An 18,682-nucleotide genomic window follows, 5' to 3' on the forward strand; every position below is an offset into this window, starting at 1 on the left:
TAACTGTCCCTGCATTCCCTATTTATTCTTATCTCTGTAAATTACCCAGACATGCTAGAGTTTCTAATATACCTCTGTTAACAAATATCAGGTTTGATCACAACTCTTTAGTCAGATTTACCTAAGGATTATCAACAGAAAAACACCATTATAGTCTATTAGGATTTTTGTAGATAAATATTTTTTTTTATGTTTTTCTAATTAATTATGATAGACCCCTTAATTAATTCTCTTGGTTTCTTTTCTTGAAACCTTCGATGAAAGCAAACTGAGGTAGTCTCTGGAGTGTGCACGTGATGATTTGCGAACTATATGGCAGCAGTGTTTGCAGCGTTATACATTAAGTGCCATAGACATGTGCACAGTCCTGAATCTCAATGCTCTCATGGAATAGAGCTAAGTTTCATACATTATGGGGTCGATTTACTAAAGTGCTAGCGGACATGATACGATGTAGCGTATCATGTCCACTGCACATCGATAAATGCCGACAGCATACACTGTGAACTGCTTGTGCAATACTGCCCCCTGCAGGGGGTGTCAATCAACCCAATTCGCCTCAGAGGTGGCGGACGAGTTAAGAAGCAGCAATCTTAAGACCGCTGCTTCTTAACTTACGCTTCAGGCTGACCTGAAGCGGAGTGGGTCAGAAACTGCATCCGCTGCTTCATAAATCGACCCCAAAGTATCTAAAAAATGTGCACACTCCTGAACCTCAGAATGCTCTCATGGAATAGAACTAAGTTTTATACATACCATTATAAATAAAGGGTCCAAGACAGCTGCACACTCTTGAACCTCAGAATGCTCTCATGGAATAGAACTATGTTTTATACATAACATTATAAATAAAGGGTCCAAGACAGCTGCACACTCCTGAACCTTAGAATGCTCTCATGGAATAGAACTAAGTTTTATACATAACATTATAAATAAAGGGTCCAAGACAGGTGCACACTCCTGAACCTTAGAATGCTCTCATGGAATAGAACTAAGTTTTATACATACCATTATAAATAAAGGGTCCAAGACAGGTGCACACTCTTGAACCTCAGAATGCTCTCATGGAATAGAACTAAGTTTTATACATACCATTATAAATAAAGGGTCCAAGACAGGTGCACACTCCTGAACCTTAGAATGCTCTCATGGAATAGAACTAAGTTTTATATATAACATTATAAATAAAGGGTCCAAGACAGGTGCACACTCCTGAACCTTAGAATGCTCTCATGGAATTTTAAGAAATTATACCAAGAGGAAGAGGTACATTTGATAACAAAAGTATTTTGCATTCTCTAGCTGAATCTTAAAAGTTTAATTGTGACTAAACTGTCCCTTTAATGCTTTGTTTCTATAGTATTGTATGCAGAAATAATTTTGTTAAAAAATGTAAAATTTGAATAAGTAAAACAATACACAAAATGATAAGAGTGAGTCTAAATCATATGATGGGCTAATTTGTGGTATAAACACAACACCCCATACCTGCCTCATAAGTTCATTAGTATGTTACCTATATTGCTGCAACTTTAACCCATTTTATACTGAAACAATTCTCTCCAGTTCTCACCTTTCAAGGTTCCAAGTATGAGGAGCAAAGACAAACTGTTCATCATGTCACAGTGAGAGGTGACAGAAAACTAACTGACACCAGTTTAATAAATAAAAAAAAAACACAGCGGACAGCTAAAGAGAAACTATACAGTATGCAAAGACTTCCTGTCTTAGAGCTAAAAAGCTGGCATTTGATGATATAACTGATCAGTGATGCTTCAAGGGTACTAACTTGGAGGATGCTGTGAGTTGAAAAGATAAATTGGGTCAAAAAGTAACTTTCATGATTCGGAATAGAGCATACAAATTTAAAGTGATGGTAAATCCAAGTGTTTAAAACAAAGCTAGGATTTGCCATCGCTAAAAATAAACTGTAGTTTCAGTTATCATTTAGTAAAAAAAAATGCCTTTTTGTTAATGGCTAACCAACTGTGTAACAGTAGTGCATTGCTGTTTTGAGGCTAATTGTAATGCCATAAAATTCTTAGTTAAAGGGACATGAAACCCAATTTTTTTTCTTTCATGATATAGAAAGAGTATGCAATTTTAAACCACTTTCTAATTTACTTCTATTTTCTAATTTGCTTCATTCTTTTAATATTATTTGCTGAAAAGCATATCTAGATAGGCTCATTAGCTGCTGATTGGTGACTGCACATAGATGCCCCGTGTGATTGGCTCACCCATGTGCATTGCCATTTCTTCAACAAAGGATATATAAAAAATGAAGCAAATTAGATAATAGAAGTAAATTGGAATGTTGTTTAAAATTGTATTCTCTACTTGAATTCTGAAAGAAAAATGTTGGGTTTAGTGTCCCTTTAACGTACACAGGATACATTGTATTCAATGTACACAGTAGGGGTTGATTAGAATTGGTGCACACATTTTGTATTTCCTCTCGCAAGCAAACGTCACTAGAAATAAGCTTTTAATGCAGGTGGGTTAGCGTGCGTATTACAAGTTGAAAGTAAAAAGGTTGTGGAAGAGCGTAACCTGATGCGCGGTAACTTCAGGACTTCAAATATTGCAAACATGTTAGGTACTTCTCCTCATAGACTTCAATGGAGCGTGCAACTTAAAAAGACTGAATTTGAGGATAAAGGTAAATTTGAAAGTTGTTTAAAATTGCACTCCCTATCTGAATTATGAAAGTTTCATTTTGACTAGACTGTCCCTTTAAAAAGGTTTCACCTGCAGCTGTTAACATGCCAATAATTATAAAATGATCAATGATTGCGATCAACATCATGGTTAGCAAAAAAAAAACAGCAATGCAAAAATTATAAGCAATAAGAAATTTGAGCAATTACTTTGAGAATGTGCTTACACTGATGCATAGTTTTATGTCTCATAGCTCACAAGAAATACCAAACTAGAGGAGTTGAACAGGACTTCCCATTCTCAGACTCTGTTTCCGTGCTTAGACTAGAGGTGTTAGATACAGATGGCTTTGTACAAATCTCCCATCTCTGGACTCAGCGAATACAGAGATTTAAGATAAATCTCTTATGGAGATAAAGACACCTCTGTGGTCAGGGTTAGCTGTTAGCTGAGCTCAGCGTTTCCCACACCTGCTCAGTCCCTGTACCTGTCCTTGGACGCTATAGGCCGCACTGGGTCATCTGACCACACTGGGCTGTAAAATCCGTTGTGGAATTAGGGCAGATTGGATTTGGAAGGACAGGGGGGAGAAGTCTCATTCCACCGTCCGTCCGAGTGGTGGTCACATTACCAGCTCGGAGGGACCAAAGAGATTCGCTGTCCCCTGTATCCCATAAGGAAGGTCCCTCCCAGAAAACTTTTTTAGCAAGGAAAAGAGGTTCAAAGGGATCAGCCTCCTCCCTCATCAAACGGGAAGATGGGAGCTGGAGCCAGCGCAGAAGAAAAACATTCTAGGGAGCTGGAGAAAAAACTCAAGGAAGATGCAGAGAAAGATGCCAGGACAGTCAAATTGCTCTTGCTGGGTGAGTATCCGGGGCAGTCATTTCTGGGGACAGAATTACAGAGGGTGACACTGGTTAACATAAGCACAGCAGATATTTACTGTTTGTCAAGAGATACACAGGGAGAATAGACACAGTGACAAAAGAAGGAGAGAGTAATGAGAGAGGTGACAGATCATATATATTATAGACCTATAAAGTGACAGTAGGGAAACTGTATTGGTACATTCACAGAAAGAGACAATAGGGACCAGTGTGGGACAAAATCTGGACAATTAGCAGCTCAACTGCTGGTTGGTGGTTCCCCCCTTATTCACAAACAAATCAAAGGGGTGCCAGCTGCCCAGTGTTTACAAACTAGTGTCTTATTTACATGTCCAGCGCTCTACACACAGGTAGAAGGGGGGGGGGGGGTAAAGGAAGGAGAATGGGGTTAAAAAAAAGATAGGAAGAGGTAATGGGGGATCTCTCCATCTGTACCATTCATTTGTGGTGACCATTATAGTCTCAAAGCAGCCCTGATTGGTACAGACAACTGACAGGTGTCGGAAAGTCACCAATAACAATGACACAGCCTCAGACAACAGTGACTGGTGTGGGATAATTCCAAAGAAGGCACAGGTATGTGATAGGGAAGGAAAGACCTGGGTTAGATTCAGTGCTTTAGATATAGACAGGCAGATATATAGGTACATACAAACATAGAATAATGTTTTTGTGCTCTAAATACACTAATATACTTGATAAGTTACCAGTCCAGTATATCACTATATTCCCTAGTGCTAAATAGAACAGACCATAAGTGTTTTGCCTTTTTACATGGTGTCTGATTTTTTTTTAAATTATTTCTTTATTTTGGTGTTTCTTGCAAAAAGTTATGTAGGATAAATTATATAAAAAAAGCATTCCCCCTTCCCAAAATCATATGGAAAAAAAATCTTTTAAATTTTACTATTCCTATTAAGCTAATTCTTTGTGATTTATATACCTCCCACACTTTTTTTTTTTTATCTGTGAGTTAAAGTGTTAAACAAATTACCATTACAGAGAAACTGGCAATATACACTGACAGTAATAAGAGTGATCAAGACAGAGTACAGCTAATCTGAGCTGTCTGCTTTATCCCATTAAATCTGTCCTGCCCTATCAGAGGTTTAACCCTGCACAAAGAGGAGGGTGCCGTTGTTTAGGCTTTGTGCAAATCACATATGCAATGAACAACATTATGCTCACAATTATTCACTTAACTTTAATTTTTTGGAGATTAAATAAAATCTGTTAATCCTATTATTTTATTTTTTTAAAATATCACATTGTTTTTCAGCATTGTATTACTGAAGGCACACTAATTAAATTGTTATGTAATTAGGGCTGAATTTCAAAGGCTTTTTTCTCCACCATGCCACTTCTCTACAAGTCTCCATTTACATCACATAGAGGGCTCGTTTTATCAAGCGAGGGGGGACAGGGGTCTCTGGCGGGCAGAAATCCACTGCCGGAATTTACCATTGCGCTCAAGCACAACATTGCAATCTAGCCCCCTGTCTGCGCACAGCCAATCACACATGAGCAGACCGGGGAGATGAAAATTCTCCACCTATGAGGTGCAGAAAGGGTTAGGACGCTGCGGTCTGATGACCACTGTTTTATAAATCCTGATGGCAGGTTCTCTTGTGCAGTTAAAGGAGAGGAGAAGGGTTTCATAAATCGAGCCCAAAGTGTTCACTCTCAAGCTAAACTTTTAACTTTGCTCATTCTTTCCCTCCGGCATACACTTTTATAGATCTGTGTCTGTTTATATTCGTTTGTAAGCAGATGCCATTATATATTGCTAAAGAATAAATATGAATGAATTAATTAAATAATGAATATGCATTTGTTGCAAGAAATAGAATTTCTAAAATGTTACTGCCCCAGCAAGTGTCACCTGTCTTTTGAAATAAATGAATACTTGTGTTTTAAAGGGATATTCTGGTCAAAATTAAAATGCACATATTTGCAATATAAATGTATTGGCAAAAATGCTCCTAGTAGAAGTTATCACTGTTTTGGTGTCAAAGGGACAGTAAACCTAGAAAATAATGTTATATAATTCTGCACATAGTGCTGAATTATATAACATTATCTTAGCCAAACTTTATTCAACATAATATTGCCGGTGAAATTTGATTAAGAGGGTTTTTCAGACCGCCGCTCTTGCTCTACTGAGCGGGTCTGGTTTCCCCCGTGAGCGCATCTGGGCAGCTGTCTAGTCACAGCCCGGCCCGATCGCGCCATTAAACTCAATGCAGCCCGCTCCTGCTCTGTCTGATAGTGGGAGCGAGCTGCATTGAGTGTAATGGCGCGATCAGGCCGGACTGTGACTAGACAGCTGCCCAGATGCGCTCAGGGGGAAAACCAGACCCGCTCAGTAGAACAAGAGCGGCAGTCTGAAAAACCCTCTTTTTTTAATCAAATTTCACCAGCAATATTATGTTGAATAAAGCTTGGCTAAGATAATGCTATATAATTCTGCACTATGTGCAGAATTATATAACATTATTTTCTAGATTTACTGCCCCTTTAACATTTTTCTATGCACGTGCATGTGAAGCATAGCTAGATATTCTCAGTGCACCAGCATTTAAATACTGCAGCTGTTAAGAGCACCAGTGGGGATTGTATCATGTCAGCAATTAACAAATTAAAGGGACACTGTACCCAAAAATTTTCTTTCGTGATTCAGATTGAGCATGAAATTTTAAGCAACTTTCTAATTTACTCCTATTATCAAATTTTCTTCATTCTCTTGGTATCTTTATTTGAAATGCAAGGATGTAAGTTTAGATGCCGGCCCATTTTTGGTGAACAACCTGGGTTGTCCTTGCTGATTGGTGGATAAATTCATCCCCCCCCCAAAAAAAGTGCTGTCCAGAGTACTGAAACCAAAATAAAGCTTAGATGCCTTCTTTTTCATGATAGCAAGAGAACGAAGAAAAATTGATAATAGGAGTAAATTAGAAAGTTGCTTAAAATTGCATGCTCTTTCTGAATTACAAAAGAAAAAATGTGGGTACAGTGTCCCTTTAAGTCATTATCAGATACAAGAACCTTAGGATCTCTGAGAAAGTCCTGTGTTTAAAATGCTGGAGCACAGTGCCTATATTTAAATACACATTTAAAACAGCTATAGCTTTTGTTAAAAGCATTTTTGCAAGTACATGTATATGACAAAAAATGCTTCTATTCAAAAACGAAATGCATCTATGTGAATTCCAGTTTGGCTGGAATGTCCCTTTAAATCATTATTAGCTAGTTATATAATATAATAATAAAAGTTTACAACATTTTCATAAAGGTACACAGCACTATTACACCAATCAACACTATTATTATTACAATGTAGAAGATTTGTTTTAATGTAGAATTATTTGCCATTTGCATTACAACTCTGAATATACATATTTTTTAAAGAAATAAAGTATTATACAGTTCCACTGAGTCAGTATATAAATGTTCATAATTTTTAAAGAACAATCAGGTAGATTACAATGCAACAGAAGTTGCGTTATTTCACCCTCTATTACGAGTTTTTGAAAAGCCGGCTTGTGCGTGCGATATGGTTGAGTTGAGCTGGTTTGACGTGCTCGTGCACGCTTTCCCCATAGACATCAATGGGGAAAGACATCAATGGGGAGAGCGGGTTAGAAAAAAACCTAACACCTGCGATCGCGGAATTAAAAGCTCTGTAACGCAGCCCCATTGATGTCTATGGGGGAAAAAAAGTTACGTTTAAACCTAACACCCTGACATAAACCCCACATCTAAACACCCCTAATCTGCTGCCCCCGACATCTCCGACACCTACATAATGTTATTAACCCCTAATCTGCCGCTCCCGATATCGCTGCCACCTAAATACATCTATTAACCCCTAATCTGCCGCTCCCAATATCGCCGCCACTATACTAAAGTTATTAACCCCTATTCCCTTGCACCCCAACATCGCCCATACTATAATAAATCTATTAATTCCTATTCAGCCGCTCCCCGACATCGCCACCACTAAATAAAGTTATTAACCCCTAAACCTCTGGTCTCCCACATCACTACCACTAAATAAACCTATTAACCCCTAAATCACCTGCCCCACACATCGCAACAACCTAATTTAAACTATATTAACCCCTAATCCTAACCCTAAACTTAACCGTAACCCTAAACTTAACCGTAACTCTAACACCCCCTAACTTTAACATAATTAAAATAGACCTAAATTAAAGGGACACTGAACCCAATTGTTTTCTTTTGTGATTCAGATAGAGCATGCAATTTTAAGCAACTTTCTAATTTACTCCTATTATCAATTTTTCTTTGTTCTCTTGCTATCTTTATTTGAAAAAGAAGGCATCTAAGCTTTATTTTGGTTTAGTACTCTGGACAGCACTTTTTGATTGGTGGATGAATTTATCCACCAATCAGCAAGGACAACCCAGGTTGTTCACCAAAAATGCATCTAAACTTACGTTCTTGCATTTCAAATAAAGATACCAAGAAAATGAAGAAAATTTGATAATAGGAGTAAATTAGAAAGTTGCTTAAAATGTCATGCTCTGTCTGAATCCCAAAAGAAAAAAATGTGCGTTCAGTGTCCCTTTAAAGTTGCAATTATTAACTAAATAATACCTATTTAAAACTTAAACCAACTTACCTGTGAAATAAAAATAAAACCTAATCTAGCTACAATATAACTAATAGTTATATTGTAGCTAGCTTAGGTTTTATTTTTATTTTACAGGTAAGTTTGTAATTATTTTAACTAGGTAGTCTAGTTAGTAAATAGTTATGAACTATTTACTAACTACCTAGTTTAAATAAATACAAACTTACCTGTAAAATAAAAGTAAAACCTAAGCTGCCAAAAGAAAAACAAACACCCCCTAAAAGTATACCAACCCCCACACCCCAAAATAAAAATAAAGTTATACCTAATCTACCCTTGGCCTTAAAAGGGCATTCAGCTTTTTTGCAGCCCATTGAAAATAAAAAAAAATGGCTATTTAAAAAAAAAGAAAAGAAAAAAAAACATTACACAAAGGAAAAAACGATTTATTAAAAATAATAAAAATTATTCCTATTCTAATACCCCTGTTTTAAAAAAAACACCCCAAAATAAAAGAACCCTAATCCTATATAATAAAAGGCCAAGTGTGTTTGTCCGAAGCTGTCATGTGCAGTAGAGACTGCGCAAGGACAAACACACCTGGCCTTCCAACTGACCTGGCGTTGTGTGGTGGAGTGGGCGTGGCTGAGTGGATGCAGAGTGGGTTTGGCCGGGCGGGTGCAATGTGGGCGTGACCGGACGGGTTAGGCATGGGCGTGGCCTCGTGGGTCCGATGTTGGCGTCGGCGGGGCTGGGCGGGACATTACGGGGCCGGGTGCCGGGGGCTGCTGCAGAGAGACACAGAGAGCTCTAAAGAGGGGGGATAGAGAAAGAAGAAGAGGGTGGATAGAGAGAGCAGAAGAGGGGGATATAGAGAGGGAGAGAGAGACAGCAAAAGAGAGAGGGGGAGAGAGACAGCAAAAGAGAGGGGGGAGAGAGACAGCAAAAGAGAGGGGGAGAGAGACAGCAAAAGAGAGGGGGGAGAGAGACAGCAAAAGAGAGGGGGAGAGAGACAGCAAAAGAGAGGGGGGAGAGAGAACAAAAGAGAGGGGGGAGAGAGCACAAAAGAGAGGGGGAGAGAGCACAAAAGAGAAGGCGGAGAGAGCGCAAAAGAGAGGGGGAGAGAGTGCAAAAGAGAGGGGGAGAGAGCGCAAAAGAGGGGGGAGAGAGCACAAAAGAGGGGGGAGAGAGCACAAAAGAGAGGGGGTAGAGAGCGCAAAAGAGAGGGGGAGAGAGCGCAAAAGAGAGGGGGGAGAGAGCGCAAAAGAGAGGGGGAGAGAGCACAAAAGAGAGGGGGAGAGAGCGCAAAAGAGAAGGGGAGAGAGAGCAAAAGAGAGGGAGAGAGACAGCAAAAGAGAGGAGAGAGCAAACGAGAGGGGGGAAGAGAGAGAGCAAAAAAGAGGGACAGAGACAGCAAAAGAGGGGGAGAGAGAGAGAGAACAAAAGAGAGGGAGAGAGACAGAAAAAGAGGGGGAGAGAGAGCAAAAGAGAGGGGGGAGAGAGAGAGCAAAAAAGAGGGGGGAAAGAGAGAACAAAAGAGAGGGGGAAGAGAGAGAAAAAGAGAGGGGTGAGAGAGAGAGAGTAAAAGAGAGGGGAGAAAGAGAGAGCAAAAGAGAGGGGAGAAAGAGAGAGCAAAAGAGAGGGGGGATAGAGAGAGAGCAAGGGGTGGGACTGCTGTACTGCAAAAAATGGCCCGTGTACACAGGCTTTAGGACTAGTCTATAATAAAATACCAATAGACCTTAAAAGGGCCTTTTGTAGGGCATTGCCCTATAGAAATCAGCTCTTTTTCTAAAAAATAAAAACAAACAACCCCTAACATTACAAACCCCCAACCCTCCAAACCCACAAAATAAAAAACCTATGCTACCCATTGCCATGAAAAGGGCATTTGTATGGGCATTGCCCTTAAAAAGGCATTCAGCTCTTTTTCTTGCCCTTAAAAGGGTATTCAGCTCTTTTAAGACAAGCCCAAACCCTAATCTAAAAAAAAAAAAACACCTAAAAAAACACTTACCCCCTCTTTAGGTACTCACAGTTGCTGAAGTCCGGCTTGAACGATCTTCATCCCAGCGGCTCCATCTTCATCCATCAAGGAACCGGCATCTTCTTCATCCCTGCGGAGAGTTCCAGGCGGAGGTCCATCGATCTAACGTGGAGGTCCTCTTCATGCGATCGTCTGCCGCACACTGAGGATTCAAATGCAAGGTACCCCTTTTATACTGGGGGTACCATTGCATTCCTATTGGCTAAAAATTTAAATCAGCCAATAGGAATTAGGGCTGCTAAAATCGTATTGGCCTTTTGTTGGCCCTTAAAGGGCCTTTTGTAGGGCATTGCCCTAAAGAAATCAGCTCTTTTGCTACAAAAGAAAAACAAACACCCCCTAACAGTATACAAACCCCCACCCACCAAACCCACAAAATAAAAATAAAGTTGAAACTAATCTACCCATTGCCCTGAAAAGGGCATTTGTATGGACATTGTCTTAAAGAAATCAGCTCTTTTTTCTAAAAAATAAAAACAAACCCCCTTTAACATTACAAACCCCCACCCCCACAAACCCACAAAATAAAAAAAACCTAATCTACCCATTGCCCTAAAAAGGGCATTTGTATGGGCATTGCCCTTAGAAGGGCATTTAGCTCTTTTAAGATTGCCCAGTAGCCCTAATCTAAAAAAAAAACACACCCCAAAAAACCTTAAAAAAACCTAACACTAACCCCTCTTTAAGTACTCACAGTTGCTGAAGTCCGGCTTGAACAATCTTTATCCCGCGGCTCCATCTTCATCCAGGCGGCTCCATCTTCATCCAGGCGGATCCATCTTCACCCATCGCAGGACCGGCATCTTCTTCATCCCTGCGGAAGCGGAGCGGTCGATGCACGGAGGCGGAGGTCCAGGCGAAGGTCCAAGACGGAGGTCCAGGCGGAGGTCCATTAATCAGACATGGAGGTCCTCTTCATGCGATTGTCCGCTGCACACTGAGGATTTAAATGCAAGGTACCCATTTTATACTGGGTGTACATTGCATTCCTATTGGCTGAAAAATTTAAATCAGCCAATAGGAATTAGGGCTGCTAAAATCCTATTGGCTGTTCAAATCAGCCAATAGGATTTAAGCAGCTCTCATTCCTATTGGCTGCGATTTTCAGCGTTAAAACACAAACGCAAAACTCGTAATCTAGGTGTTAGTTGCTTCTGTAATACATTTACACTTGTTAGAATTGTTCAGGGATATTGGTCTAAGGATATAATTTCCTTCGTTTACAAAGTAAACTTTTGTGGTGGGGGGGTCAATTTAATGTCAAAAGGCTGGGAGTCTTGGGGAAGAATTGGTAGTTAAATATATCCAGCTTATAGAAACATAAAAGCTAAGTGAAGTTTGTTTTATAAATCCACTTTCAACTAATCCTTGACTCCCCTCTAGTGGTGATAATTAGTAGCTACATCTTATCTCAAAATGAATAATTTTTAATCCACATTCTTCGACTTAATAGATCAGAAGAAATATCTCAGGCAATCTTGGGGAAATTACGTATTATTGTCTATCAAGCTTATGGAGGGATACTCAATCTGTGCCTTACTATTCGCCATTAAATCCTGATGAAATAAATCATGCTGGTATATTCTAACTGAACATTTCTAGTAAATCTTATTGTAAACATATGCTGAGTTTCCATATATAAGGGTTCTAGTAGAATTTCAGAATTATACTATACAGTCTCATAACTTATATATAAAAAAAACTTCTAGGTTGGATACTGTCACAGTGAATTACTATCAAAACAAATTATTATCAACGTTAGTAAGATAGCTTCTGCATCTCAAATGGGTGTGTGTATTTAGGACATATATATATATATATATATATATATATAAACATTCTTAATATCCCACTATTCATATTTTCAGTTTCCTTATAGATTAAAGTTTTGCTTGTGATAGTGGTGTACTTTTAATATATTTAAGCCAGCATAAAACCATCATTAATCTGCCCTACCAATACTGTAATGTGAGGGAAATTAGCTATTGATAATCCTTCAGTGATATCACCTGAGTATGGGCCCTATACCCAAGTAGCGTGCTGTTTAAGCACATCAATGTATAGGTAATGATTAGCAATAAACTTCTAACATATTGGTAGCGGCTAAAGTCATGTAACCCAGGGCTAGGTTGCTGTCCCCATATAATATTTATTATCAGAAAAATAGAAAGGCAATAACTAATAAAACTAACTATAATATTAACATTATCCCTATTTAGTGTCCTATAAGTTAACTTGGAGACACTGTTATATAACTCTATAGTAATTGTAGGGACAAATATAGAACCATATAGATGGTACAAAATCAAAAATTCAAACAGATAGCTCAGCATGCAAAGGCACTGTGGTTGAGCTCTGTAGCAACCCAAGAGCTGCAGGTTCGATCCCCGGCGAGGTTCACTCAGCTTTTTCATCCTTCAGTGGTTGATAAAATGAACAGAGCCTTGCAGGGCCGCCATCAGGGGGTGACAGGGGTGACTCCTGTCAGGGGCCCAATGGGCCAGGGGGGCCCCATGAGGCAAGAACTAAAAAAAGACCAGTGGGTACTACAGCAGAGTGCTAATTGAGCATGGGAAATGTTATTACAAGGAGTAAAGTATTAGCATTTGAGAGGATTTCTGAGTGTGCACTAAACCACTATGCACAGTGTGAGACAGCCTTGGCACTTTGTTTGTACAGTGTGTGCCTGAGTCAGACGGCAGATCACTTTCATTTGCAGAGGAGGTAGGACTTACTTAGCAAATGTTTTTTCTTTGTGCAATTTCAGATTGTAACTTCAGTGTGGTAGTAGTTGTATGGTGGGGCCAGGGGTCCATAAAAACAATTTTTTAGCAGCAGTGTATTTAGGATTATTTGACAATGCTGTAGAAATTCTATGTTTAAAACCATGCAGAAATGTTTCCTCCTCAATAAACAAATGGTAGGTGCCCTTTTGGCAGATATGCATTTTTTTTTAATTTATATATATATCATTCCAGTTTACTGCCCCTTTGTTTGAAATGAGACAGGTTAACTTAAAACTGTTCAGTTTATACTACAGCTGACTTAATTTTGAAATACATACCAACAAGCCTAAATCCTTTTTCTTCATCTAGCCATCTACCCAGATCATTAATGTACAATTTTGAATTCACTGAATTATTTTTTGTTTACACATTTACAAATATGATTCTTTAAAAAGTGATCTCTTAATGTCTGCAATTGTCTGTTCCTTTTTAGGACATTTTGATCTTACTACTGATTATTCACATCTTTCTACAGACTTTGAGACTAATGAGACCTTTATGGAAGTCACCAATCCACCATTTAACCTTTAAATTATTGTTTAGGCAGTTCAGGGCCCTTCCTTTCAACCACTGTATGCTGTTGTCATCATTTAGTTTTCATCTTCCTTTACAAAAAGATAATCAGAACTCCATATTTTGTTTTCTAAATCTCCTTTTTTTTTTTTTACAAAACTGTAGTTTACCTCATTACTTGTCAGGTCAATGTAAACAAGTGTTGAGTGTCTGTTTGAGTGTTTCTTTGCGTGTCTGCTAGAGTGTCTATATGTGAATCCTTATGTGTGAGTGTGTTTGTGTGTTTCAGTGTATGAGTGTGTCTGTGTGTGTGTGTATGTTACTACCTTTACAACATTTCCAAGTTTAAATAGACACTTAAGAATAAAGTGCATATACGTTTTAGTCACTTGGTCAAAAATTGCACATGTCAAAGGGGGGGGGGGCCCTGATGAATGGTTAAGTCAGGGGCCCCAAAATTTCTAGTGGCAGCCCTGGCGCCTTGAGACCCTTATGGGTGAGGTGATTAGCTGCGCTTTACAAGTACCCAATACATACATACAAACTATAGCGAGACCTCATGTCCATGGCAGCTAGAGTTACTACAGTCAACCTATTCCAAGTTTGTAAGATGGAAATACATTTTTAGTAGTCTCTTTCCGATCAAAAAGTTAGGACTCTTCTCCTCCAAATTCTCCAGCTTAAAAAAAGGTGGTGATCTGATTTGTAGATTTTCGCTCTTGTCGGCTAAATCTCCAGTGTGGTGGGCTGCATTAATTGTGGCCTGGTCCGGGTTATTGGCCGCATCCCGCAAGAGCAGGGCCTGTCCAACATGTTTGAAGTGTCCACTGTCTTCCCTCTGGCTGGCTGTAGGTAATGATACTGCAGAAGTAAGTGTCAGGGGTGTAAGGGCCCTTGTCCTCACATCTGTAATTGGCTCAAGCCAGCTGGTAAAGCCTCTGAGCAGCGTCGTCTCAAAGTCCAGAAAGAGGGCCTGTATGGTCTGCAAACTGGCCATGGTGAGTAATATGGAAATAGACAGCTGGAGTTGCACAGCTTAAAGGGACACTGAACCCAAATTTTTTTTCTTTCGTGATTCAGATAGAGCATGCAGTTTAAAGCAACTTTCTAATTTACTCCTATTATCATTTTTTCTTCATTCTCTTGATCTCTTTATTTGAAAAAGAAGGCATCTAAGTTTTTTTTTTTTGGTTTAGAACTATGGACAGTACTTTTTCATTGATGGATCAATTTATCCACCAATCAGCAAGAACAACCCAGGTTGTTCATCAAAAATGGGCCGGCATCTAAACTTACATTCTTGCATTTCAAATAAAGATACCAAGAGAATGAAGAAAATTTGATAATAGGAGAAAATTAGAAAGTTGCTTAAAATGTCATGCTCTATCTGAATCACATGCAAAACAGAATGAGAAGCAGTCTGCCAGGAACGAACAGCAGCATCAATAGCTTGTTCTATGGCCCGGTTACCACCTGGTAGTAGCTTCTTTCTGCCCAATTGTGCTTTTCACAGAGGAAAACTTTCCTGTAGTATATCAGTCTGATCCCGCCGACATGGTCAGTCCAGCCCCTCTCTTTGTATGCAAATTATTATGACCCTGGGGAAGTCTCCCTATGGGTGATGGGGGAAACCAGACGTGGACTCCTTGCCCAGTGTGCTTAGAGGAATATGGCTGTACCTCACTGACCCATAGGAGGACGAAACGATCGTCTGGGGTTGTCATGTTCCTTGTTCAGAGGAGAATTGCCTGGTATTTCGGGCTGGACTGACCTTACTTGGCAGGATCAGACTGATATACTTCAGGAAAGTTTTCTTCTGTGAAAAGCACACTGGTCTAAAAGAGGCTGCTTCCGGGTGGTAAATCACCATAGAACAAGCCACTGAGCTGTTGTTCGTTCCTGGTAGAGCGCTTCTCTCTTTGTATGCAAATTATTATGACCCTGGGGAAGTCTCCCTATGGGTGATGGGGGAAACCAGACGTGGACTCCTTGCCCAGTGTGCTTAGAGGAATGTGGCTGCACCTCACTGACGAGGCCCATAGGAGGCCGAAACGATCGTCTGGGGTTGTCATGTTCCTTGTTCAGAGGAGAATTGCCTGGTATTTCAGGGCTGGACTGACCTTACTTGGCAGGATCAGACTGATATACTTCAGGAAAGTTTTCTTCTGTGAAAAGCACACTGGTCTAAAAGAGGCTGCTTCCGGGTGGTAAATCACCATAGAACAAGCCACTGAGCTGTTGTTCATTCCTGGTAGAGAGCTTCTCTCTTTGTATGCAAATTATTATGACCCTGGGGAAGTCTCCCTATGGGTGATGGGGGAAACCTGACGTGGACTCCTTGCCCAGTGTGCTTAGAGGAATGTGGCTGCACCTCACTGACGAGGCCCATAGGAGGCCGAAACGATCGTCTGGGGTTGTCATGTTCCTTGTTCAGAGGAGAATTGCCTGGTATTTCGGGGCTGGACTGACCTTACTTGGCAGTATCAGACTGATATACTTCAGGAAAGTTTTCTTCTGTGAAAAGCACACTGGTCTAAAAGAGGCTGCTTCCGGGTGGTAAATCGCCATAGAACAAGCCACTGAGCTGTTGTTCGTTCCTGGTAGAGCGCTTCTCTCTTTGTATGCAAATCTATCTGAATCACAAAAGAAAAAAATTGGGTTCAGTGTCCCTTTAAAGTGCCGGTTACATGAATTAGGCGCACCAACTTAGATAGCCCTGTTCCATAGCAGATGTATCTATTAACAAGTGCCGATCATGCTTCTGCTTACTGGTTGCTCCAGTCTGAGTATTTGGGACAATCTGTAATTTCGCCCTTGCGTTGATGGATTACCACATGAATGGGAAGATGGCTGCTTTCATGCAATCTGTTTATCCGTTTATCCAAAGAGTCTTGACTATCTCCTTCTCAGTATACTTGTCTGGCCCCAAAAGCAGTCGCTGGTAATCTCAAAAGTACCTAGGACTTCTGGTGTGGATTTGACCTGAACCTGATGGTCGAAAAAGCAGGTTTTATGTACAATTTCAGCTGAGCTGAAGTAATATGTGACCGATCAGCTTCTGAATTCGCTCTGCCCCCCATTTTTAAAAAAAATAAAAATAAAGTATTATTACACAGTTCTATAGAGTTAGACTATAAATGCACATTTTTTTTTTAAATGAAACAAAGTATTATACAGTTTTACTAAGTTAAGATTTACATGTACACTATTTATTTTATTTTATTAAAACAATGATGCTTTACCTAGCTTAATGTCATTGTTAGAGCTGCCAAAGTATCAACAGCCCAAAACTATTCTGACTTCTTCAAGACTGCACAGGTTTTGCGTCTCTTTCCTGTAAATGTCCTGGTTTTATATAGTGAAGGTGAGGAACTCCTAAACTCCTCCCTAAACACCTGGCCAACCCCTGAATTTCTTAGCCACACCTCCTGTCACCCCCAACTCTTCCTTCAGGCACTAATTGTGTCCCCAGTTTCCCAGGGTATATTTATAATATTACTGTTCACATTGTTTAGGATATAAACCGAGTATCTAGTGAGATAAGTAATTGTCATTTATACATGAAACATATGTTATCTAGAGGGTCATGTGACAACCATGTTATATCTAGAGAGACATATGACAACTATATGATATCTAGAGGGCCACGTGACAGCTAAATTACATCTAGAGGGTCATGTGATAACCATATGACATCTAGAGCATTGCTCAGCAACATTGGGCCCCCAGATATTTTGGAACTACATTTCCCATGATGCTGAGACACTCTTTAAGCTGCCTGACCATCATGGGCAATGTAGTTCCAAAACATCTGCGGGCCCAAGGTGACAACCATATGCTATGTAGAGGGTCACATGTCAAACATATGATATCTAAAGGCTCATGTGACAGCTATATGACATCTAGAGGGTCATGCGACAACCATATGCTATCTAGAGGGCCGCATGACAACCATATAATATCTAGAGTGTCACATGATAACTATATGATATCCAGAGGGTCATGTAACAACGATATGATATCTAGAGGGTCACATGACAACCATATGATATCTAGAGTGTTATATGACAATTACTCAATTTCTATAGGGTCATGTGACAAATATATGATATCTAGAGGTTCATATGACAATGACTCAATTTCTAGAGGGTCCTTTGACAACCATATGATATCTAGAGGGTCATGTGACAACTTTATGATATCTAAAATGCTGACTAGAAAATATCACCTTAACATCTCTATATAATTTTAACTCAAAATTTCCTCAGTAGCCACTTTAAGCAGCCAATCAGGATACTAGTCCAAGCACTTGCAAGGGAGTGTGCACATGGCATATGCATGCACAGTCATTTTATTTCCCTGCTCAGTTTAAGGACATTCACTATGAAATATCTCGATATTTCAGTTAAATCTCAAGAGATTACAGTAAAGCAAAGTGTGACATCAGCATTGATGAAGCTGACTGGCTCTTTCTTTTCAACCTCTAGTTACAGTAGCTGAAGTATAACTGTTCATAGAGCATTTAGTATTATGCGTTAAAGAAATTTTGAGGTAAAGGTCATATTTTCATGTCAGCTATTCTGCATCAATTTCATGGGATTTAGCATATGGGTATTATGTCCTTTTAAACTTAAAATATTAATAGCAAGCCAATTGACATAAAAACTAGTAAAATCACCGCTTTCAAAATTACCAACAACAGGAAGAGGTTTATAATCTTGCCAGAAAACAGCAAGCCGTGATTTATCAAAACACTCGCATACAAATATTTCAAGATTTGTCCGCAAGGACTCTACAAAAAAGAAGGGACTTCTCGGCCTTGACCTCCCATTTGAGACAACTAAAAATTCCCTATAGATGGGGATTCCCTACCTCAATAATTGTTACAAAAAATGGAAACCGTCACGACTGTAGATCAATGTTGGATGCCGAAAAGTTCTGCACGGCACTGGGTAACCCAGCCCTGTCTGCAGAAGTTAGGAAACACATAAGTCATACTCCTTTGGACCAGCTGGCCCCGAAACCACAGAGGAGACCTCTATCCAATAACCAAGTCAACCAACCTAAACGACGACAGACAATCCCGACTACTTCCACAGAGGAGGATGTACAACAACCTGGGTAAAACTGCTATGTTTTCTTGGCCCCACCTTTGTTAATGACATATGTGACATTTGTGAGCCAGACTCAC

The 18,682-nt window shown here is 39.7% G+C and overlaps 1 protein-coding gene across 1 annotated transcript in view; it reads left to right on the forward strand.

Annotated features, from left to right (window-relative positions):
• The first annotated feature begins 3,418 nt into the window (after positions 1–3,418).
• GNAT1 (G protein subunit alpha transducin 1) overlaps positions 3,419–18,682 on the forward strand; it is a 61,406-nt gene continuing 46,142 nt past the window's right edge. The window contains exon 1 of the mRNA XM_053689035.1: positions 3,419–3,524. Coding sequence (XP_053545010.1) covers positions 3,419–3,524 — 106 coding nt within the window. The remainder of the gene's footprint in view (positions 3,525–18,682) is intronic.

The sequence above is a fragment of the Bombina bombina genome, chromosome 7, assembly GCF_027579735.1.
Source record: "Bombina bombina isolate aBomBom1 chromosome 7, aBomBom1.pri, whole genome shotgun sequence".
NCBI classification, from domain to species: domain Eukaryota; kingdom Metazoa; phylum Chordata; class Amphibia; order Anura; family Bombinatoridae; genus Bombina; species Bombina bombina.